At 38.4% G+C, this 26,802-nt stretch overlaps 1 protein-coding gene across 1 annotated transcript in view; it reads right to left on the reverse strand.

Moving 5' to 3' along the window:
* The window catches only part of LOC124760191 (retinoid-inducible serine carboxypeptidase-like), a 154,219-nt gene that overhangs the window by 60,206 nt on the left and 67,211 nt on the right, over positions 1 to 26,802 (reverse strand). Inside the window, exons 4-5 of the mRNA XM_047249098.1 lie at positions 26,217 to 26,327; positions 4,493 to 4,694 (exon numbers count right to left, since the gene is read on the reverse strand). Of these exons, the coding sequence (XP_047105054.1) occupies positions 4,493 to 4,694; positions 26,217 to 26,327 (313 nt within the window). The remainder of the gene's footprint in view (positions 1 to 4,492; positions 4,695 to 26,216; positions 26,328 to 26,802) is intronic.

Genomic DNA, 26,802 nt, shown 5'->3' on the forward strand with positions numbered 1-26,802 from the left:
CTCACATTATGATGGTTTATTGCGCCCAATAGATGAAACATGGATTCATTTGAAAAGATAAGTCAGTCAGAAAAAGTGTCCTCCGTTGTATCCTGGAGAATTGAAATGCTAAATTTGTACCTTCAGTTATGATCTCCAGGACACAATTGCTGCAGTAACTGCAATTTGAAAGGTTTCATATGCATGTGTCATTTCAGAATACGCCACACCATTATTTCAGGAAGTTGAAGTTCCTGGCCTCCCCATCTTGTGCGCTTCTGAGGGCTCAGTGTGAACACATCTCGGATATGCCTGACATTCTCATCAGATGTGCTTGGCTGACCAGTGCTGTTCCCTTTGCATATGCACCCAACTTCCAAGAATTTTGTATGCCACTCATAAATCTGCTTGGGCAGGGGCAGCTTCTTGTTAAATTGTCAGCAGAATGCATGTTGCACTTGAACAATGGACTGACTTCATGCAAATTCCAACACACAAAATGATTTCTCCTGGGATGTAGTTGCCATGTTGGTAGAAACAAACAACAGCTCAGGTGTGTCAAATCTTTGAATCTTCCTCTGTTCATTGACAACCACAATGTGTTTCTATCTTTTATAGTTTATCTGTAATGTACCACTGCTACCTGTCCTTTCTTTTAAAATCACACTTGATGTTCTCACAAATAAATGTACAGTCAGCAATCTGCACTGACAGGATCTTAACTAATTATATGTTTGAAAGTGTTTTCAAATTTAGGAATCCTTGATCACTTTGCATTAATTATCAAACTTAGCAGAATAATTCCATACATCAAAAACCATATGAAAATTAATTTTAATGTAAAAAGACCATATTTAATATTACTGGTACATTGAAAGAGGTCACATCACTTATTGGCAACAGCATCTCCAATAGCAGGCTTCCACTAACACTGGAAAGTTTTCTAGTCACTTCCTTGAAAATCTAACCTTTGCAATCAGAACCATATGCAATGAAGTGGCTAGCAGACTTAAATAGGTCACACAGGTACAAAAATTTCTAGTAACAGGAACAGTCTATTTCAAGTGAAAGAAATCATACATTACAAAAATGATATTTTAAAAAATTTGAATCCAAACAGTGAAATCTCCAGGTAGGAATTTCAGCAGTGTAGGAAAAGAGAGATTGCTACTTACCATAAAGATAGCATGTTAAGTTCCAGACAGATATAGCTTTCAGCCACTGCCCTCATCAGTAAAAAGGAAGACACACACCATCCATACACGCAAGCAAGCACACCTCATGCACACATGACCACCAACTCTAGCATCTCAGGCCAGAATGCTGCTTGCGTGTATGAATGGTATATATATCTCTCTTTTACTGATGAAGGTTGTGGCCCAAAGCTTTATAAGTGTCTTTTAATTGCTCCTGTCTGCAACTCAATGTGCCTTCTTTACAATAAGTAGCAACCTGTCTTTTGCTACATTGTTAAAATTTGAACCTACTAAAACAAGTGGCAAAGAGTATATTAGTTTGAAAATGTAAAAGTAAGACAAAAACAATGTAGTCAGGTTAGAGCAGGAGTATCCAACATTTCAGCTTACCTGGGCCACATGGGAAGAAGACGAGTAATTTTGGGCCACACCTAATATACTTAACATTAACATTCTAAAAAGCAAGGATTCTCACTTCTTGGGCCACATTGGTACTTGCTCTGGGCTGTATATAGCCCATGGGTCATAGGTTCTACATTAGAGTTTCTAGATGTGAAATATCAAAGATTACTGCAGACATAGGTAAACTATAAGAGAATTAGTCATAAATGTAGTGAATGTAGATTTTAATGTAGCAGTTTATCACATTAAAATAAATTCCTTTGACTTTATCAAGGAGCTGAATACCTTGCAGAATTAAAAAAAAATTCTAGTAAAAGATGTGGGAGATGCTAGCTTACCACTAAAAAAATTATGCTGGGAGTGATGAAACACCCACAAAAGTAATTAAAACTGTGCATTATAGGAGAGTACCTCCACTAACTACAATAATAATCAGTCTTTGTGCAAGGATGATTTCCTCACATGTTGAAGTGTGCAGTGCTAAAATATATGCCAAACAAAGGATCAAGGAAAGACATGAGACACCATTACCATACTTCTATTCTCCCAGTTCTGTCAAAAGTGTTGGAGAAAGTAGCTGTCATTCAGATTATAAATTTTATTGTAAAATATAGAATTATTCAATACAAACATAAGATAAAAGCACAGTGGGTGTCATGCAGAATTTTGTCAAAATTGTAAATGAAGATTTAGATCAGGAAAGTAAGGCTGCAAGTACCTTCTGTGATCTTACAAAGACTCTTGATTATGCCTCGATTATCCTCAAATTACATAACAACAATGTAGGAAAAGACAGATTGCTACTGACTGTACAGAAGACTCATCAAGTTGCAGATAGGTACAGTTAAAAGATACTACATAAGCTTTTGGCTGTGCCTGTCTGCAACTAGAGTGTCTCCTTTATGGTAAGTAGCAATCTGTATCTTCCTACATTCTTGATATTCCAACCTGGAGTTTCCATTGTTCAAATTAGATAGGTATGGTAATAATGGCAAAGCTCTTCAGTGGCTTTCATCAAATCTGCAGAACAAGAGACAAAGGATAAACATCACTTCTATATGGAGTACAATACCAGAGGATGTCCCTCAAGGCTTCATTATAGACTTATATTTCACATGAATAACTTACCAACAATTAAAACAATGGAAGCTCCAGGTTGGAATGTCCACACTACAAGGGAAAATATAGATTGCTATTCACTGTAAAGATGGCACATAGAGTTATAGACAGGCAGGACATAAAGATTATTACACATTTAGTTTTCAGCCAAAGCCTTATTCAGAAAAGTGAACACACACACAATTTTTTATTGTGTCTGACTGCAACTCAATATGTCATTTTTATGGTCAGTAGCAATCTATCTTTTCCATTACCAATAAATATAAGTTTATCAACTCTTGTGCTTGCAGATGAAACATCTACATTCATTAGGATAGCGATGCAGAGGAAGGACCTGAATCTATTGCCTCAATAATACTCACACTGAATTCATAATAAATAAATTAAACAGTTTTACATTTTATTTGCAAATATTAAAAATGCTGGTGTCATAAATACACGAAAAAATAGCATATCTTAGGTATTTTGAATCTGTCATCAAGTTTGACATGACCCTCCGCCACACACCGTCAGGTGGCTTGCGGAGTATGGATGTAGATGTAGATAGATTTCTGGGGAAGCTGAAGTAGTGTATCTTGAATACTGACAAAATTACATTTTATTGGATAGATAAGAAAACTACTAACAAAGCAGCGATAGAACAAACACATAAAAGATGACTGTAATTGGCTAGCTTTTGAAGCCAATGACCCCTTCTTCAAGCGGAAGGGTTTAAAGGGAAGGAAGAAGGATGAAGGAAAAGCACTGGAGAGGTCTAGGAAAAGGGGTAGATTTTTGGGAAAGTCACCAAGAACTGCAGGTCAGGGGAGACTTACCGTACCATATGGTACCTTCACCTTTCACCCTTCTTCTTTCCCCTTCAACCCTTCTGCCTGAAGAAGGAGTCACTGGTTCCAAAAGCTTGCCAATTACAACCATTTTTTATGTGTGTTCTGCCACTGCTTGGTGAGTAGATTTTTTTATCTATCCAATTAAATAATTTTGTCAATAATTAATTGTTTTCATTGTTGTATCTTAACTACTGTTGATTCAGAAGTAAATTATGGACTGCATTGTCAAAACAAACACGTAACCCATTATTTTGAAAACTATGGTTCAAATGACTCTGAGCAATATGGGACTTAACAGCTGAGGCCATTAGTCCCCTGGAACTTAGAACTACTTAAACCTAATGAACCTAAGGACATCACACACATCCATGCCCAAGGCACAATTCGTACCTGCGACCATAGCGGTCAACGGGTTCCAGACTGAAGTGCCTAGAACTGCTTGTCCACAGTGGCTGGCTTGAAAACTATGACTCCTACATTTTCCCTTCCTGTACATTTACAAAACTATAATTGTCCATCACAAGAAAGTAATGTTTTTTGATAAAAAGCATTTTGTACATGCTTAGAACACTGAAAACAAAGATATTTTCATTCTTTCCATAGAAAAATTTAAATTATATGCTCAGACTTTTGAATACCTGGCAGTCAAATTATATGACAAATTGACAGACAGTAGCATACTTATTGTGAAGCTAAATCATCCGAAAAGTAGCTCAAAGGTCATTCATTCTGTGTGACAAATGCCACTTTTAGTAGAAGATCTGATGCAAAATGAACTGATAATTTGAGCACACTTTAACTTGGTATTAAATTTATTAAGTAACTTTCTTCTGTAAGTGAACCATAATAGTATTATGTTATAGTTAGCACTTGTTGCACTTTCATTGTGGTGTCTCCTGTAGCTGAAAAAAAGTGATTTAGAAATGTACCATATGAGAATAATAAATAACTTCAAAATATGTTTACCTGCTTTGTGTGAGTACCTTCCATAACCATTAACTTTGTACAGTATGTTGTAGAAATCTATATTGGATGTTACTGATAAAATAACATTTTCTGTAATTGACCATAGTGATGTGGCCAAACCATAATTTCCAGCATTGACAGCATCATTTGTTAACTGAGCATACTGATCAATTTCAGCATAATCTTCACTATCTATCATACCCTGTCAATGTACAAAAATAAAATCATTGGAACATGAAACATAAATAATTGCACTCATCTGACACATACATGAAGACAGATCTTTACTCGACAAATACAGAATGCACTGAGCAGGAATTGGGTACATAAAAGGTTGGAAATGGGATTACTTTTGTACAAAGTCCTTCATTGGAGCTAAAAAATACACTCCTGGAAATGGAAAAAAGAACACATTGACACCGGTGTGTCAGACCCACCATACTTGCTCCGGACACTGCGAGAGGGCTGTACAAGCAATGATCACACGCACGGCACAGCGGACACACCAGGAACCGCGGTGTTGGCCGTCGAATGGCGCTAGCTGCGCAGCATTTGTGCACCGCCGCCGTCAGTGTCAGTCAGTTTGCCGTGGCATACGGAGCTCCATCGCAGTCTTTAACACTGGTAGCATGCCGCGACAGCGTGGACGTGAACCGTATGTGCAGTTGACGGACTTTGAGCGAGGGCGTATAGTGGGCATGCGGGAGGCCGGGTGGACGTACCGCCGAATTGCTCAACACGTGGGGCGTGAGGTCTCCACAGTACATCGATGTTGTCGCCAGTGGTCGGCGGAAGGTGCACGTGCCCGTCGACCGGACCGCAGCGACGCACGGATGCACGCCAAGACCGTAGGATCCTACGCAGTGCCGTAGGGGACCGCACCGCCACTTCCCAGCAAATTAGGGACACTGTTGCTTCTGGGGTATCGGCGAGGACCATTCGCAACCATCTCCATGAAGCTGGGCTACGGTCCCGCACGCCGTTAGGCCGTCTTCTGCTCACGCCCCAACATCATGCAGCCCGCTTCCAGTGGTGTTGCGACAGGCGTGAATGGAGGGACGAATGGAGACGTGTCGTCTTCAGCGATGAGAGTCGCTTCTGCCTTGGTGCCAATGATGGTCGTATGCGTGTTTGGCGCCGTGCAGGTGAGCGCCACAATCAGGACTGCATACGACCGAGGCACACAGGGCCAACACCCAGCATCATGGTGTGGGGAGCGATCTCCTACACTGGCCGTACACCACTGGTGATCATCAAGGGGACACTGAATAGTGCACGGTACATCCAAACCGTCATCGAACCCATCGTTCTACCATTCCTAGACCGGCAAGGGAACTTGCTGTTCCAACAGGACAATGCACGTCTGCATGTATCCGGTGCCACCCAACGTGCTCTAGAAGGTGTAAGTCAACTACCCTGGCCAGCAAGATCTCCGGATCTGTCCCCCATTGAGCATGTTTGGGACTGGATGAAGCGTCGTCTCACGCGGTCTGCACGTCCAGCACGAACGCTGGTCCAACTGAGGCGCCAGGTGGAAATGGCATGGCAAGCCGTTCCACAGGACTACATCCAGCATCTCTACGATCATCTCCATGGGAGAATAGCAGCCCGCATTGCTGCAAAAGGTGGATATACACTGTACTAGTGCCGACATTGTGCATGCTCTGTTGCCTGTGTCTATGTGCCTGTGGTTCTGTCAGTGTGATCATGTGATGTATCTGACCCCAGGAATGTGTCAATAAGGTTTCCCCTTCCTGCGACAATGAATTCAAGGTGTTCTTATTTCAATTTCCAGGAGTGTATATATACATCTATGTTTGCACTCTGCAAACCACTGTAAAGTATGTTCCAGAGAGTACGTCACAGGGTGCCAATTATCAGGGCTTTTTCCACAGTCCTCTCTTGTATGGAGTGGGGGAAGAATGATTGCCTAAATGCCTCTGTGAACACTGTTCTTGATCTAATGTTGTCCTCATAATACTTAGGACAGTGGCATATAGGGGGTTGTAGTACATTCCTAAAGTTACTGTTTAAAGCTTGTTGTTGTAATTTTGTAAGTAGGCTTTCTTGGGATAGTTTACATCTATCTTCAAGAGTCTGACAGTTCCGGTTCTTCAGCATCTCTGTGACACTATCCCATGGGCCAAACAAACCTGTGACCATTCATTCTAACCTCTTCTGTATATATTCAATATCCCCTGTTAGTCCTATTTGGTGTGAGTCCCACCCTTTTGAGCAATATTCTAAGATGGGTTGCATGAGTGATTTGTAAGCAATCTTCTTTGTAGACTGACTGCATTTCCCCCTGATTGCATTTTCCCAGTAGTCTACCAATAAACTGAAGTCTACAACATGCCTTACCAGTGACTGAGCCTATGTAATCTTGATACTATAGTCACAAGATACTACTTTTTTTCATTTTGTGAAGTGCACATTTTTCTACTCCTGAACATATAAAGCAATTTGCCAAGTTTTGCACCATTTTGAAACCTTCTCAAGATCTGACTGGATATTTATGCAACTTCTTTCAGACAGTACTTAATTACTGAATCATCTGCAGAATGTCTGAGGTTACTATTAACGTTGTCCACAAGATCATAAATATACAACATAAACAGCAAGGATCCCAACTCATTTTCCTGGGGCACATCTGAAATTAGTTCTTCATCTGTCAGTGACTCTCCAATTTACTGTGCCCTGCCTACAAAAACCTCTCAAACCAATCCCACATTTCCATTGTCACTCCATAAGATCATACTTTTGATAATAAGTGGAGATGTGGCACAAGTTAAATGATTTTTGGAAATCAAGAAATACTGTATCTACCTGACTGCCTTGATCCAAGGCTTTCAGTACATCATGTGAGAAAATTATGAGTAGGGTTTAACATGACCAATGTTTTCAGAATCCATACTGGCTGGCATGAAGGAGGTCATTCTGTTCAAGATATTCTGTTATGTTTGGACTCAGAATTTGTTCTATGATCCTGTAACAAAATGGTGCCAAGGATATTGCACAGCACTTCTGCATATCATTTTGGCAACCCTTCTTTTAAATTGGTGTGACTTATGCTTTCTTTCATCTGCTGGCCACAGTTTTTTGTTCAAAGGATCTATGATAAATTTTAGTTAAAAGAGGGGCTAACTCAGCTGGAAGTTCAGTACAGAATCTGACAGGGATTCTACCAGGCCATGGAGCTACTTCCAGTTTTATGGTTTAAGTTGTTTCTCAATGCCCCTAACACTAATGCTTATTTTGCTCTTCTTTTCAGTAGCACAAGATTTATATTTGGGCAGGTCTCTTGGGTTTTCCTCTGAAAAGAAAGATTTGAAAACAGCTTTAAGCATTTCTGCTTTTTCTTTGCTACTCTCAAATTCAGTTCCTGTCCTTTACTGGATACTAACTTTGGTGCCACTAATAGCATTTACATATCACCAGAATTTCTTAGGGTTTTGTGAAAGATCATTTGACAAAATTCTGCTATGGTAGTCTTTGAAGGCTTCATGCATTGTTCTCCTGATGGCCAAATGCATTTCATTCAGCACCTCGCATCAGCCCTATGCTTTGTTTCACCCCTGTTATTCAGTTGTATCTGTTTCCTTAGAAGTTTCTTTACAGTGACTGTATATCAAAAAGTGTCCCTCCCCCTATGGACTGTTCTATGGGGTACATACAGGGTGTTTCAAAAATGACCGGTATATTTGAAACGGCAATAAAAACTAAACGAGCAGCGATAGAAATACACCGTTTGTTGCAATATGCTTGGGACAACAGTACATTTTCAGGCAGACAAGCTTTCGAAATTACAGTAGTTACAATTTTCAACAACAGATGGCGCTGCAAGTGATGTGAAAGATATAGAAGACAACGCAGTCTGTGGGTGCGCCATTCTGTACGTCGTCTTTCTGCTGTAAGCGTGTGCTGTTCACATCGTGCAAGTGTGCTGTAGAGAACATGGTTTATTCCTTAGAGCAGAGAATTTTTCTGGTGTTGGAATTCCACCGCCTAGAACACATTGTTGTTGCAACAAGAGGAAGTTTTCAACGGAGGTTTAATGTAACCAAAGGACCGAAAAGCGATACAATAAAGGATCTGTTTGAAAAATTTCAACGGACTGGGAACGTGACGGATGAACGTGCTGGAAAGGTAGGGCGACTGCGTACGGCAACCACAGAGGGCAACTCGCAGCTAGTGCAGCAGGTGATCCAACAGCGGCCTCAGGTTTCCGTTCACCGTGTTGCAGCTGCGGTCCAAATGACACCAACGTCCACGTATCGTCTCATGCGCCAGAGTTTACACCTCTATCCATACAAAATTCAAACGCGGCAACCCCTCAGCGCCGCTACCATTGCTGCACGAGAGACATTTGCTAACGATATAGTGCACAGGATTGATGACGGCGATATGCATGTGGGCAGCATTTGGTTTACTGACGAAGCTTATTTTTACCTGGACGGCTTCGTCAATAAACAGAACTGGCGCATATGGGGAACCGAAAAGCCCCATGTTGCAGTCCCATCGTCTCTGCATCCTCAAAAAGTACTGGTCTGGGCCGCCATTTCTTCCAAAGGAATCACTGGCCAATTTTTCAGATCCGAAACGATTACTGCATCACGCTATCTGGACATTCTTCGTGAATTTGTGGCAGTACAAACTGCCTTAGATGACACTGCGAACACCTTGTGGTTTATGCAAGATGGTGCCCGGCCACACCGCATGGCCGACGTCTTTAATTTCCTGAATGAATATTTCGATGATCGTGTGATTGCTTTGGGCTATCCGAAACATACAGGAGGTGGCGTGGATTGGCCTCCCTATTCGCCAGACAAGAACCCCTGTGACTTCTTTCTGTGGGGACACTTGAAAGACCAGGTGTACCGCCACAATCCAGAAACAATTGAACAGCTGAAGCAGTACATCTCATCTGCATGTGAAGCCATTCCGCCAGACACGTTGTCAAAGGTTTCGGGTAATTTCATTCAGAGACTACGCCACATTATTGCTACGCATGGTGGATATGTGGAAAATATCGTACTATAGAGTTTCCCAGACTGCAGCGCCATCTGTTGTTGAAAATTGTAACTACTGTAATTTCGAAAGTTTGTCTGCCTGAAAATGTACTGTTGTCCCAAGCATATTGCAACAAACGGTGTATTTCTATCGCTGCTCGTTTAGTTTTTATTGCCGTTTCAAATATACCGGTCATTTTTGAAACACCCTGTATCTATCCTGTGCATGGTCAACCACTTTTTTAAACTTGAACCATGTCTTCTCTACATGCCCTTGTTCTCTGCTAAAATGTCTTCCTACATTTTCAGTTGCCCTTTGTACTTTTGAAATAATTGTTGCCACAAAGATGTCATGGTGACTGATACCAGTTTTGCTGTCAACATCCTCAATGAGCTCAAGCCACTTTATTGCCATTAGATGTAAAATATTTCCATCATGAGTGGGGTTCTTAACCTTCTGTTCTAGGTAGTTCTCATAGGAGGCATTTAGGAATGTTTCTCAAGTTTCCTTGTCATGCGCATCTCTAAAACAACTGTAATTTCCCAACTCAGTGTTGAGTGATTATTGTCTAGTTATTGTCTACATTGATGATTACAGTATGCCTGGAGAATGTTGGTAGAAGTGAAATGAAGCTTTGTCTAAAGTTTTTGGTTACATAAGGAGGTGAGTTTTTTGGTTGATAGAAGGATCCACTTAAAATTTTATGCCCAGCCCTAATACTGAGACTTTCTCCAACAATCTCACATACAGCATCAGTTCATATTTCGGTGAATCTGATTATTTATTTATTTATTTTATTTTGATCCAACATCAACTGATTACAAAAAAAGGTTTTTTTGTTCCAGTCTTCTGGATAAGTCAGAGCCTTACTTACTAGGGTTACATATTATTGGCTGGCACTTTTATCTACACAACTTTTTCTAAATTTAGTTGAGAGATCGGAGTTACATATATGGACTATACATAAAAAAATTGTTATTGCCATACTTAGATTAAGGAATCTACAGTTTGTAAGACAGTATTAATATCTGACATTCAAATATTTACAGTTTGTGACACAGTCTAAGATCTGAGATTACATATATTTTTAGATAGATGGTCTTCCATCATACAAGTGTACTAAATCTAGAAACTCATCTATTGAATATACAGGATTGTTTAGGAGCCATAATCTTAATTTCATTTTTAGTTTTGTAATGGGCAATTTGGAGATATTAGGATGGAAGCAATTCAGTAGTTTTATGCCTGCATAGTGAGTGCTTTTCTCATGAAGTGTTGTTCTATGAGAGATGATGTGGGGTCTCTCTCTACCTCTAGTGTTGTGATCGTGTATGTCTTTATTAAGTGTTTTGTTACTGTTTACTGCCATAATGATTATCTTCAGCACATACGGGTTATGAATAGTTAGTATTTTAAATTCTTTAAACAAATTTCTGCAGGACTCCCTGGCACATTTCTTTCCCATAATTCTAAGTGCCTTCTTTTGTAAGGTAAGTACACTTTTCATATTACCTTTACTGCTGGATCCCCATACCTCTATCCCATAACTTAGATGGGATTCAAGTAGTGCAAAATATATTTGCCTCAGAGTGGTGATGTTACAAAAAGGTGTCAGTTTTCTTAGGACATATATGGTAGTACATAGCTTTTTGCAAATATCATTCACATGATCAGAGCAGTTTAACTCTGCATCTAGTGTCAGGCCAAGAAATTTGGTCGAGTATTGTTTTTTAATGTATTCGTCACCCATTAAGATTTGGTTTTCATGAGTTTTTTGCCTCCCAAGATCAAATTCAATATAGACAGATTTATTTGTGTTTAATTTTAGTTTGTTTTCATTAAAATACTGCAGAATTAAGCCTGCTGCAGTATTGGATTCCACTTCGAGCTGTGAATAGCTTGGATTGCTGCATATTAACGTGGTATCATCTGCTTATAAGATAGCTGTTGCATGGTTTGTAATGGACTGAATATCATTTACATAGATAATAAAAAGAAGTGGTCCTAATATTGGCCCCTGTGGAATACCAAAATTTATGTCAGTGGTGTTTGATTTGTATGTTCCCTCTGTAGTGCTAATAGACACAAACTGCTTCCTATTTGTCAAGTAGGACTTCATCAGATTATGGGCTGTGCCTCGAATCCCACAGTTCCACAGTTTGTCCAGCAATATGGTCGTATCAACATAGTCAAATGCTTTTCGTAAGTCTAGAAAGATGCCACATACATGTTCTTTATTATCTATTGCTTGAGTGACACCTTCGATTAAGTTGGATGCTGCTGTAATGGTGGATGACCCCTTGACAAATCCATACTGCCCCTTAGAAATCACTTTTTCGCATACCAGGAAGTTCCAGATTCTTATGTATATTACTTTCGCAAAGATTTTGGATATTATTGGAAGAACAGAAATGGGTCAAAAGTTTTCTACTAAATTTCTGTTTCCTTTTTTGAAAATAGGCACAACTCGGGCAATTTTCAACTCATCTGGAAATAGACCATCTCCCATATGAGAATTGATAACTGTTGATAAAGGTGATGCAATTTTATGTATACATTTCTTAAGAGTGTCCAGACTAAAACCATCATATCCTGCTGCATGGGAATTCTTTAAGCTACTCACTATTTTAATTATTTTTTCTTTACTTGTTGGCATCAAAAATATACTTCCTGACACTGGTGTTCCTCTGAATTTTTATTTATGATTTTTAAGCTGATTGTTTATGCTGGAGCCAACAGAAGCAAAGTAATTGTTAAATAGATCTGCTACCTTATTCTGATCAGTTTCTATTGTGCTGTTTATCAACAAGTGATTTTCAGTTGTATGGTTCCCAGATTTACCTATTTCTCTATTTACTAGTGACCATGATGTTTTGGAGATATTATTTGAGTTCTGAATGACACTTTCAAAATGTTTCTGTTTTTCTGAAATTAGGAGGTCTACATAGTATTTCTGATATTTTTTGAACTCTTCTTTTAATTTTTTATTGCTCAAGTCATTTAACATAGCATACTCATACCATCTTAGTTTTTCTCTAGCCTCAGTGACTGAACTTGAAATCCAGTTTCAGGTTACAGCATGTGACTGAATTCTCTTTTTTATGAATGGGCAGGCTTGGTTAAGAATGTAGAATAGTTCACTTGAGAATTTGCCATTCCTTAGCATATTATTCAACTGAGTTATATTTTGGTCTGTATTCATTCTAATGTCTTGTCTACATCAACTAATAGATGACTTCCATTTCTCATCTGCCTATCCCTTCCATGTAAACTTAAATTTTTCCCTAAAATCTCACTGCTATCAACTTCAGGTTTTAACCATTTCCAATCCAATTTTTCTACCCACTGCATTCTCCCCAACTCTTATTTATTTTTTGTGTGTAAGGATGTAAGGTATTATGTGTTACTACAATACTGTTAAATAAATAAATAAATAAAAATACAATATGAGGCCACTTGACAATTTTACTATCTTTTACACCAGTTTTTTTAAACTGCAGTCATGTCTATTTATGATTTTTCATATTTTTTTCTGTACAGGGCTTCTAGAAACATTCCACTGAGTGAAGTCCAGGCTTCCTCTTGTATGTTTCATAGTAGAAAATTGTTCTCTTCTTCCTTCTTGCATTTGCTGCAAACCATGCAATTCGTCGCCTTTTTTTTTTTTTTTTTTTTTTTTTTTTCAGCATTATAAAATGCATCTTTTCATTTCAGCTCTCCAATGATGTTCTTCCTCTTTTCTTTGAATTTGTATTTCTCATCTTGTTGACTAGCTGTTCTAAGGATTTGGACAGCTTAAAGTGGTGAAGTATGTGTATAAACTCTCACTTCTTTAACGATACAACTTACTTGAGATTGTCAACCAACTTTCCTTGCTGGTTAGCTTGCTGCTGCAACCTCCTTTTCTCTTCTTCTCTGAAGTATATTTGCTAGGACCAGGAATTTCTCAAGACTCTTTCTACTTATACAATAAGCAGACGTATGCAGTTTCTTTTTCTTCACTTAATGACATATATTTGAAAATCAAACTTTTACAAATCTCAGCCTCCACATAAACAAATAATATCATGTATACAAAGGGTAGAAACAAAGTAGATTTACATTAAAGGTAGGGTTGGCTTGATAACCTTGTCCTTTTTCAATATGAATCTGAATACATGTCCCAAGTCCAAAAGAAGCATTAATTAAAAGTCTTTTTCCAACTCCATTGATATTTTGTCGGGTTGGCTTGATAACCTTGTCCTTTTTCAATATGAATCTGAATACAAGTCCCAAGTCCAAAAGAAGCATTAATTAAAAGTCTTTTTCCAACTCCATTGATATTTTGTCACTACAATCATCAAAGTTACAGAACAGCACTGAATACATAAACATTCCTTGTTCTTTCACTAGAGCTTCCATGATGCAACCTGCACACACGGACAGGTGATGTGCCATAAATAGATTCTCCAAATCTTAGATTTAAAATATTGCATGTTTGAGATGGTAGAAGGCCGAATGGTTCTAGAATTTATGCGGAAATTTTTGAAACACTGCACTGTCTAATTCTTCTGTAGGAAAGGTGAGTCTGCAGTTGCTGTCCACATTCATTTCTGTTTATTCAGTAAAGAGTATAAAGTCTGTTAAAAAAATTCTGGAATATTCATAATTTTGCACCAATGGCGTGTTGGAGTGAAATGTGGTTCACACCTCTGCACATACCTTTGTTTAATTTTTAACTGCCAAAAGTTTCATTGTTATATGTCTGTTAATTATTATTCAGTGCTGTACTGAGTAGAAAGTTGTATTTCACAGTTTGCAAATTTCAAGATGGCACATTTAGAGGAGCAATATGTCTACAGTAAATTTTGCTAGAAACTCAAGAAAAACCTTTACAGAGACACACCAACTGATGCAGGAAGCCTACAGTGATGAGTAGCTGAGCCATTCTCAATGTATAAAAAAAGTTGACATGGTTTAAAAACGACCACAAAATTGTGCAAGCTAATCGAAGACTGACTGTCTGAGAGAATGCAGAAGAATGTAACATTTGAGTTGGATCATCTTATGAAATCTTGACACAGCATCATGGAAAGCATCGTGTTGCCATCAAGTTCTTCCCATGCACCCACACATTCATCCCAGTTGGTGCGAAATCACTGTGCTGGCTCTTCCTCTGTACTCTCCAGATCTGACCCCTGTGGACTTTTTTTGTTTCCGAAGTTGAAAACCCCACTGAAAGGATGAAGATTTGAAATGATAAAGAAAATAAAAGAAAATTTGCAGACACCACTTCTTGTGGTATATGGAGAGGCATACCAGGACTGTTTCTGGAAGTGAAAAGGGCATTGGGAGTGGTGTATCAATTGTTGAGGAGAGTATTTCAAAGGAGACCATTCACAATAAGCAAAAGGTAAGCACAGAAAAATTTTGTGGACAAAGTTCTGAAATATTTTGAATGGATCTCATACAATTTTCACTACAGCAACTTCAATCAACCAAAAGAATAATTTTTTACACCACTTTTATGACTGCCTTGTACAACAATAGCAGCCACAGTAGTGATCAGCCCTGTCCACTCCTCCCATAAACTTTCTGTATTCCAAAATAACCATGGGTTTCAGGAACTGCACAGACTCTTTCTTCCTACAACCAGTGATCAATTGGGTTTGAGGACCAAAGAATGTATGCAACATAGTCACTAACCTCTTGTCGTGGAACAACAGATACATAGTTTTCATCTAACTCTGATAGGCAGATAACTTATATTCAGCAAGTTTGTCTTCTTCAAATTGCATAGAAAACTCTTCCAAGATGGCATAATCATACCTGTTAGATGAAATTTCATTCTGTGCAATTCCTGAACAAGTTGAGGGATTGCACAGAACCTGCCAGTAAAAATGTGATAGCCTGAACCACCAGCATAACCTAGCAATTTCTGTGCCAAATGAACCACTATTCTTGTTGCAAAAGGTAAATCAGGATGAAGTAGACTTTCTGTAGTTGTCTTCCCATAATATGTAATGTGAGGAAAAACATAACCATTTTCTGAATCTCACAGACAGAAAACTCCTAAACTCCACTTTGTAGGCTTCTCTGGATTATATCACTTGAACTGAATTCTTTGTTTGAATCCTACTATGCTCTCATCAATAGCCACAGCTTTCTTTTCAGTAACTAAAGTTCTTTGCATTTACTGTCAATATACTCACTAATGTTCTTTGCCTTGGTCCCTGTCATATGCTGACACCATTGAGCTGTGACAGGTGGAACTAAATGCAGCATCCAAAATATAAGCAAAAGAAAACCATGGAGATGAGAAAAAACATTATTGAAAAATGGAGTTGTTCTACCCAGTCTTCTTTTTACAGAAGACTTTTTTTACAAAGTCAAGGATAGTTCACTTCTTGTAATGAAATATCCCTCCATGAGTGCCACACTGAATGTTTTGTAAATGGAGTGACGTTCTTATCTTTTCTTAACACACATATTTCTAAAATGCACAATTTCACTAATAAAATTTCAGTGAAGAAGAGCTGAAAATATTCAAGTTCAGATTTTGCTCATACACCACAGGGAATGATGAAACCTTGTTACATGATGGAAAAACAAAATTTCATGAGTTCATCATTGCCATCATGATAAACTTTCCAGTAATTTGCTACAGGTTGTGTCTTTTCATCACTCTCCACTCCATAAGTAACTTCTGATTCACTAGAACTTATATCACTGCACACGGTGGAACTTTCTTCTTAATCACTTTCATCACTAAATTCTCATTCATACTTAATATGATTGAGAAGCCCCCTGGCAATATCATCTACACTCACATTTTCTCAATTGGGCATTGTAGTAAATTAACAGGTGAACGCAACATGCTTTGAGATGTTGGATCTTCAAACTAAGTGCTGCCACCCAGCTAGTGAATTCCAACAAAGGAGCTGATGGAAAATACAATAAAGAAAATGTATCAGACATTGTCCAACATGGAGCCACAGTGGAAAATTATAATGTTAGATGTAGTCTAACAGTGGAACAGAAATGGTTAACCATCTTTTGGTACCTAATATTCTGTGAGTTCCATTGCTTTTCAAGAATGCCCCAAAGTCTGGCACTTTGTTGCAAATGCTTTGGCTGTTAACTACTAGGATTTTAACACTCTTGCTTGTGGGGTGCATTTCTTTGCATTTTAAACCTATACTTTTTGGGTTTCCTACAGTTATTGTTATCTGGACTGGATGGAGAGTTGCCTAATCTAAGAAACCCTTGTGTGTATCCCATATGCAGACAGTTACCTGGGTAGCAGCCTCTGGTGTGTAGTACATATCTGGTGCATTTAGGAGGTCCTGCCATGCTCAACCCAATGGTGGAAGTCCAGGAATTTGCAACTTAGCTTGTCACAGAACCTTGAAGTCTCTGGTTCATTCCTTCAGTTTAGCTCAGAAACCGGGGATTAGAACCAGTTCTGGGGACAATGCTGCAAATTGTGGGCTTCACTGAAACTCCATGTGAAAGGCTGGCATTCTCAACTTTTTCTGGCAGTCACTGGAATGATCCAAGTATGACATTGGAGCCCAGGCAACAGTAATCATTCCTTCTATTGGATGCTACAATCTGCAGTTGGCTGTACCCTATTCTGTCAATGGCTACAGATAGAATCCCTTCAATATGGTGGTTGAACGACGACCCCCCACAAAGACACACTGAGTGCACCTGGTGCTCCTTCTTGTCCCTTGCTGCTATTTCCCTTAGGGTTACCATTATTTGCCTTACATTTGAACTGCTGACAGTTAATAGACTCCCTACCCTTTTTCATTTGGCTCCTCTTGACACAGGGTAAACCAGGTTTCCTGACAGGTGAAGTGAGTCCCACTGGCTTAGTTTCAGATTCAGTGAATGACAGCACCACAAAGTTACAGTGGGGCAGCTTTGTGGCTGGTGCAATATTTTACAGCACAGTGAAGAAATAATATAAATTATGGCAAGGAGCTCCTGTACAGAATAGAAATAATATGCCACAAAGAAATATTTCAACTTGGATTTGAATACTTGGAACTTTATAAATAACGTTTTTCATTTCTGCTGGAAGCCTGTTGCTAGTGAGATCTGTTGAATAATGTGAATAGTACACACCTCTCTGTAAAGTGTTTAAGGAAGTGTTCTCTAGGGACATATTGCTTTTCTGCCTAGGGTTCACTGTTTGAATGTTGCAGTTTCTTCTGAATGAGTCAATATTGTCAACAAATCCCATTATAGAATATATGCACAGGGGTGGTGAAGTTGGAATTCTGAGTCATTTTGTAATAAACCTAGGGTTGAGATCCTTGCTTTATTGAATCTTTTGAGACCATTTTTTTTACAAATATTTTGATGCTAATTTAGTTGGGAGCTACACAGTACTTGATTCTGTGTACTATTTCAATACAATGAAGTACTTTACTGATATTACTGTTTCCTTATTCATTTTATGTTGAGAATAATATTTTCTTTAGCAAAATTTGAGAACTTGAAGGTCCCAGAAAGAAAGTCATCACATTTTTAAATCAAATACAAACAAAAGTAAATAAGAAGCATTATTTTGGAAAATAAGGCAATTACATCTCACAGTAACAGTGTAAGTCACAGTAGAGGTAGACATAGCACAGCAGTTTATAAAAACACATTGTGATATCTACGCAGACCACAGGAGAGTTCAGACAGGTCAAAAATTTGCACAAAGACATTATTCATGTAGCCTGCAACACTTGAGAAACTTTGTAAAATTGTAAAAGGATTATATTAGACATTCGACTGTATCAATCACAGTATTCTCCCAGATAAATTGAAGTTTTATGGGATTAAAAGTATAGCCAACCAATGGATATCATATCACATCTAACCAAAAGAATACTGCTGCTCACAGTCTGGCTCCAGCTGCCAGAGACTGTGGTCATGTATGTATGAGTTCTGTTTGTGTGAGTGTGTACATGTGTATATGTTGTCTTATTTTGACAAAGGTCTTGTTGGCTGAAAGCTAATTGTATGAGTCTTTTTGTTGTGCCTTTCTGTGACTCGGCATCTCTGCTATATGGTGAGTATCAACTATCATTTTCATTATATTGTTACAGTCCATCCTGGATTTTCCATTGTTCAAATGAGTACAGAAAGTTTACACAGTAATTCAACCAATGTAGTCTGTGGACTTTATTCTGGCTGGGGTGAAATCACATGTGCAGTTCCCCCAACATTCAATCTTAGGTCCACTATTGTTCCTCATGTATATCAACGATCTCCTGCTATTATTTCTTTTTACAGATTACACTAGAATTGTAATAAATTCAAGTATACATACAAAAACAGAAAAAAATGGTAAAAAAATGTTCTCAAAAGTATCATTGTCTGGTTCTCTGCAAAGGGTTTCACCCTCAATCTTATTCAGTTCTGCTCATCTGGGGATACTATACTGAGATAAGTGTAACACATGGTGAAGAAATGATTAACAGTGTGGAAACTTCAAAATTTAAAGGTGTCCATACTGATGAGAATTTAAATGGTTTTACCTTTCTTCCTAGTAATGTTTACCTCAAATCCACATTCTTATTTGATGTCTTGCTTGACTTCATCCCATTTTGTTTTTAATGATGTGTGAATTATAGAAGAAAACACAAGTTCCTGGTCAGCACCAGTCATCATTATTCCAAAGACATCATGAGATGATTGAGAAGGCTTATACATTCTGCTGTGATTATAAGTATTTAAACCAATGGACAACAAACAAATGGTACCTATCCCAAACTGAACATTAAAGAGACCTTAAACAATTTGGAGCAATTTTACTACCATGGATTTAGAAAGCAAGTACCAAAAATTAGAAGTAGCACTGGAGCGTCAATCTAAAACAGTGTTCTCAGTTCCATCTGGTCATTACCAGCTTCATTGGATGCCACTGAAAATGCACTAGTGACTTCCAAACACCTGTTAGACAGGGTGCTATGGGGTTTGAAGCCAAAACAATGCATTGTCTATCTAGACAATACAACTGTTTTCTCTAGGATGTCCAGGAGAAAATGGTACATCTGTGAGAGGTATTTGAATAGTTACATGTAGGACAACTGACCTTAGGTTTAGAAAAGAGTCATTTTGTATTACATGAGGTCTGCAATCAGGCCATACTATCAGCAAAGAAAATGTGAAAACTCATGCAATACTGGTACAAGCCATAAAGGATTTCCAGTGCCTAGAACAGTAAAGAAATTACATTCATATCTTGGGATTGCCAATATTTATAGAAGATACAGCTCAGAATTTGCAGAGTTAGGAAGACTCCTTATGCATCTGTTAAAGAAGGGAGCAAAGCTGCACTATTCTCCGGATAATGAAACAGCAATTGAACAACTGAAAGAATTGTTCACCATAGATCCTGTCCTTGCTTTTTCTGACTATCAAAAACAGATTAGATTGTCATGTGACTCAAGCAACCATGCTCTACGTTATGTTTTAAATCAAGAGATAGACGAAGAGAACATTTAGTAGCTCAGTTTGGCAGAGAAGAACTATTCAGCTAGCAAAAATGAGATGCTCTTGCTGTTTTTTGGCATAATCGATTTCCATCTAGGAAAATCTCATGGTAACAGAGATGGATTGAGTCAGAAAGAATGTGGCATAGAATGTATTGAAGTAAGCATGGAAGAATGGCACAGAGCTCAGATTGGTTTGTCAACAGTTTGTGAGGCAAGCACAGTTCAGTTCTGATGACAGAGTGCTATTTAAGTAATCATGATTCAGCTGATGCATAGCTATGCAGTGATATGTGGCTCATCATTCATTATGTCCTGCTAAGATGGAATCATGAACCTGTCTCAGTACTTCATTAAGTAATAAGACAGGTTCATGATTCCATCTTGGCAGGACATAATGAATGATGTGCCACATATCACTGCACTGTGGAAAATTACTGGTGATCAATCAGAGAACAAGATTTGTACCATTATCTAAAGACCTATATCCCTTGTGATCAAAGAGCCAACATGAACTGTCAGTGAATCCCATTTCAAAGGTGACCGGAGGCAGATAGATCATTCCAAATGATCAGAATGATCATCCTCAGCCTCTTTACATGCTCACCGGCAGGGAACCTATGTACATAAACTGAAATCGATCATTTCTCACTTTTGTTCACCATAATCACTATGCCAAATCAACAAGCAGAAGCAGTGGCACAGGTTATTTTATCCAATGCTTATTGAAATTTGAGACACGATAAACTTTAATAACTGACCAGGTCACTAACTTTAGTCTGCATTATTAAAGCTGTTATGCCAACTATTATGCACCAAGAAGTTATGTACTAGTGTACTATCTATGCACGCAAGTGGCAGAACTGAAATAGTTCTCAGGACAGTGGGGAAAATATTAAGTTATCATGTAAATAATAACCAAAATGTTCGTGACACTCTACTTCTATGTGTCATGGCCATGTATAACTAGACAATTAACACAAACATATCCTTATCACACTAAAAGGTTGTTTTTGGCCAAGAAGTGTCCTCTGCTGTTAAATTTTCCAAAATTTGCCGACTCTGGAATAAGATACATCCTCTATTCATGATTTTGCTAAAAGGTTGAAAATCAGATTAAAAAGATGAATACAAAGGCCCTAAAATGATGGGAAAGCACTCACAACAAAGCAGAATTGCATTATTAGTGTGTCTGACAGAGGTTAATGTTATCTAACACCTGTGTTCTGAAAGAAAAAATTAATAAGTTCATTTTGTATCACCAAGAATCTTACCATGTAGCATGTAGGTAACATCTCCAGTTTACACCTAACTACAGCTTTGACTTGAAGGATGGTGGTGAATGTGGGATAAATTCATACATTTCAGCATGGGCCAGCAGCACTGCTTATATTACTTTCTGAAGGGAGAAGGGAAATGGGTGGAGGAAATAAAGAAAGGTAGAATTAGGTAAGTGAAGCAGGGTGTATCTGTGTTTAATCCAACCTAACCCTATGCTTTAAAATGCAAAATGAACAAGCAAACTGACAGACGAATTTCTTCTTGCCATAGGGCGCAGTTGAGGACCAAATTGTGGGGGACAGAAGGTAGCAGTTCTAGCTCTGGTGATCAAGTGCAAGACAAGGGGAAATGTGAAAACAAGAGACCAGTGTCGTTACTATGAGCCCACTGTGTAGATACAAATTGGCAGAATCTCTGAAGTTATATCATTTGAGTGATGGGGTACTATTTACACAGCAGCTGGATGTAGTAATGTCAAAACAGCAGTGGTCATTAGGAATGGGTTACAATGTATGGGTGCAGAGAAGAAAATCCAATTCATAATGCAAGCTAAGACAGTGTTCAATCATACTCAAGGGGAAAAGCAGCTATTATGATCAGCCTTTGTATATTCACAGACACAGCTGTGTCACACCACAGAATTGGTCCCACGAGTTCAACAAAGTTAGATGCAGGTGCAGAATCCTGAAGACAGTATTCAGCACTGCCAATGTGGAAAGCATGGAGAAGATAAAGACAGTGTGACAACAGATACAAGCAGAAGTGGAAGGCCACCACGAGACCCTTGCAATGCACATCATGCAGCTCAAAAGCCCCCAGGAAGATGTGATGAATGATAACTGGCAGTTATGCACCATGGCCACCATCATCACAATCTACTTATGGGAATCAGCATATTTGGTAAATAATGACTTAGGACTTTTTAAGGACCAGCTGGTAATGTTGATACACAATTGACCATCTTGAGACTTTATGCACTCTTGCAAAAAATATCACTGAGAAGTGCACTGAAGTCACAGAACTACAGGAAGCTCTCCTTCACACTGTCTGTGGCCATCTGATCCCAATATTTTTAGCTCTGTGGCAGTTCTTTGAACGACTATGTAAAATCTGAGCCATGGTACAAGCACCATTAGAACTGTTCGCAACAACAGAGGAAGAATTATCCCCACTATACTACCATATGGCTAGTGTATCCAGTATGAAAGAGGGGATCAGGATGAAGTTTCAGGTGCAGATACCACTAACATGTAAAGACTGCTGGTTTAAATGTTTTCCTATCCACACATGCCCAGTAGCATTGGGAACCCTTCAGAAATTTGGGTGCCTACAGGTGTACGAAATACTCTTGGTATCACCCGATAGAAAGTCATGTGCCCTATTCTCCACCATGGAATTACTGCATTGCTGAACTGGGCAAACCACCATCTGCCCCACAAAATAAATACACACAAACCCTGAGCCATGTCAGAACACACAGTTTCTTTTCTAATAAGCCACTGACTGAGTGCCCCAGAGAGGTCACATCACCTATTCCCAGTACCAACATTGGTAGCTGTCATTGGTACTTGCTACCAAGAAGGTTACTTCAGTGGGATACAGCAAATAGAACTTCAGGCACAGGAAATGGGCAATAAATGTAACATGATGCGACATTTCAGGACCTATCCCAGTTACCAGCCACCATCATGAGAGACACGACACAATTTGTTAATCTACCTGCCAGAGCTACCCTTTGAGATCTTGCCCAAGGAACACCTAACTTAAGTGACAATCCAGACCCAACCCTTCTTTCTTCCCTGGAACAGATGGTAGCAGCACCAAATGGTCAAATGATAATAGAGCACCTGCTTGATCACATCAAGAAATAACAGATCTAACATTTCCACTGACTGTCAGCCATAGGAATTAGCAAATCAGCTTCCAGCATAATTCTGATAATACTAACTGTTGTGTACAGCCACCTCAGATGTAGAGTTGTCCAAAGCCCACCCTTACTTTCCTTTAACCTGGCGGTCCATAGCAGTCATATCAGCAAGTAAATCAATCTCTGTGAATGAACGAGAGTAGTGAGAACAAAACAAAGGACCTATAACCTCCATGTTTGAGCATTACCAGAGTGAGATAGTGTATATAACAAAACATAAAAAGGGAAGAAGGAAAAGCAAAGGGGAAACTTATGAAATATTGTTTTATTCTTACTTTGTGCTGTAGCATGGAAAGTATGCAAACAATGATGTAAAAAATGAGTGTCTCTGTTGCATCCAGATTCTTAAGCAGTAATCCAGGGATCTGGGTTAATCTAAGGAGAGAGGAAATGTACTGGCAGAGTGGCATGGAAAGCAGCCTAGAACTGCAACCAGGCCACACCCACAGACCACCAGCCAGATGACACCCTGCTTACAAAGCAATTCAGCAGATGATGCAACTCTCCTCAATGCCAATGACTCAAGAATTGAACAGCCTCTGGGAAGCTTCTGCAGTTTGACTATCTGCCACATGACAATAGCCAGGTTTCAGTCAATGCCCATAGGTTTCCGAGTGACACAGAAACATGGCTCTTCTGCAAACTCAGCCATAGGTAGCAGCATTTAAACTCCCAGGTCCAGCCCACCATGACTGGCACACACAGCTGATCCATGATAAGATGAACAGCCCGTTCTGCTTTTCAGTGTGCTTATGCCACAGCTATGTTTGCTGTCTCCTGGCCAAGAAGTAGTAACTGCTGTTCAACTGCCTGACCACAGTCCATCAGCCATCTGGTGCCACTTCAAAGTTGCATAGCAGGTTCCAGTTTGCTCTATATCAGCCAATGATCGCCACCACTCTCCAGCCTGCAGTTTCATGTTAATCAGCAAGGTAGTCCCATTGGGATAAGCTCCCTAGACCTGTACAGCAACTGACTCATAGCTGCCCACCACCACTGACTGTCTACTGCGGATATACTGTTTTATTTTCATGATGAATTTTAATTAAGAGTTTTGGCAACAGTTTGGCTGCATACATTGTCTGCACCTCCACCCACCTCAAACAGATAGCTGCTCACCCATATCTTCCGTAAGCTCAACTTATTATAATGGTTTAAAATACTTAATGTCCTTAATTTGTAAAGTTAAAGTAAATGCCATTTTTTTCATAATTTATGGTAAAATTACAGCTTTGGTGGTTGTATGGAAAAGGGTACAACAAGGCTCATAAGCATTGGCTATCTTAAAAGGAACATCTGGATGGAATTGCATTGATTATTTCATGGTGTGTGTAAATATACAATGTATGATGTTTGTTAGTGGTGCTTTTGTTTAAAAAATACAATAATATTGTTAGCCATATATCTAAACTGAAAACTTTTTGTAATGATTTAAAGCAATATCTGAACAAAAGTGCTGTGAATAATTTTGCATTATCTGATTTATTTTTAATTTCCAATATTCTAGGTACCTTACCAGAGGAATGTTTTTTGTTTAAATTCAGATGAATGTTGCTGTCTAAAGGTGATAGAACTGTTGATAATCTCACTACATAACTGTACTTGTGAGAGAAAAAGAATATACATTAAGTCCGAACTAGCAGAAGAAACACTCTGTTGAATTTGATTAGAAGAATAAAATAATATGTAATTACTCCAAAGGACAAATCTTGTAATCAAATAACGTCAAATGTGTACAGCAGATGGTTGGTCACCACTGTAACAAAATAATTAGCAATTCTTTATGGCAGTGTTATACATAAGAAATCATAGCTCCTTGATGTAACATCATTCATCCTGTAGTCTGATTCCAACAAAGAAAGTTGGCATACAGATAATGGAGCAACAACATGCACAACGGAGGGTTGTTACTCAGATTTCAGACATTACTCAGTAATACAAGGGTTTGTAAGTTATTAAATATAGGAGAGTGTTTATCTTTAATAACATTTACTTTATTTGATAACTCTTCTATATTTCAAACTCTGTGCATACAGTATGCTCTGTACACCACAACTAATAACTTTGCCTCATTTATCTTGTTATACTATGCTTTGTTAAAGTGAGTCAATGTGTTTCAATAAAGTGTTAATATGAAAACCTCGCATTCTCTGTGAAAACACCTCCGCCAGTATATGGAAATTTCTCAAGATAAACCACTCAATAAGAAAATCCAACACAAGAAAGGCATCTGAGGACATTCCTTTAGCCTAATAATGCGTTTCCAGAAACTTTTTATATTCCTGAAAGCTTTTTCTCATAGAGAAACTTGCAGAATATAGTAAATACATGTTTACAGAGGCATCTTTGAGAGATCTTATCTGTTGTTTTTTGGAGAAAGACTTGGTAAATTTATTACAGAACATGGAATCTCTATTACATAAAAACAGTCCTACTCGTAGCATGGAGGAAAGCAACATTACACATTCCAATGAGTGATCCTAAACCCTACACACATGTTATTTTTGACTGATTTCTAACTCTATACTACTATAGGTCTTCAAGAAACTTGCTTTGTTAACAGGCAGATACTACTATATTTTTATAAACTATAAAGTGTGAAATGTTGGCTCAATGAGGATGACTAGATTAGCTAGAGCAACTATTGTGAAAATTTGCATATAAATTGTACTAAGAGTATTTGAAAAACATCAGGCATAATGTGAAAAGTGGCAAAAGAACAGAATAATAAGAAGCACATAAAGCAGAAAACCCATATAAGGGTCTTTCACTGTGGCTGTTTACAGTAGTGCACTGATATCCAAGTTATTATTTCTTAATTTAATCTTTCAGACCTGAACATTGTGGCTCTTGTGGAGGGCTTTTGTCAGTTCTAATCCTTAACATTTCATTAGTGATTTTAATTTTAGTTTTACACCAGAGTAAATGTGATTGTTTCACAGTTCATCATCTAATGTTAAAATGGTACTAGTAACAATATATGGTTATAATTGACTTATTTTAAAGACAAAAGTAGCAATGGATTCCTTACAGTTTGCAGAAGAAATGGTGCCCAGGTGAGTACTGAATCTATGGGAGAAATCCAAGAATCTCCCATAGCAACTCCTCTAAGTGGGATTGTCACTTCACCAGCTTGTATTGCCTGTCAAAATATTGATACACAACATTATACCCAGTGGCTAAAAGTTAATTTAAATGTTGAAAGGGATTACATTGATTCTATTTTAATATAATACTGAATATACATTTTTCTGGACACACAAATAAAAGCCATTTTTTGTGAATACAAATTTTCTACTGACCCCAAAGGAAATGGGAGAGGTGAAAGCTGGGCTGAATTTAGTGGGAAGTTATCCCCTGCTATTAATTTTTTTAAATGTTTCGTAATTGGTCTTACATTATAATCATATTATGACTACACAATCTGATGTTTTTGCGAAGTATTTCTAACTTGTAGAATTCTCAAGTGTCTTCCCATACCACATCGTACGTTTCCCACGATATTTCTGCAGACATACTCATTGCCATCTTCAGGTGGTTCCAGATGAACATATTCAAAGAGGGGGTAATGGGCAACATATATAAAATGCATACATGAGCAGAGTGCCAATTATCAG

The sequence above is a fragment of the Schistocerca piceifrons genome, chromosome 1 (genome assembly GCF_021461385.2).
Source record: "Schistocerca piceifrons isolate TAMUIC-IGC-003096 chromosome 1, iqSchPice1.1, whole genome shotgun sequence".
Taxonomy (NCBI): Eukaryota; Metazoa; Arthropoda; class Insecta; order Orthoptera; family Acrididae; genus Schistocerca; species Schistocerca piceifrons.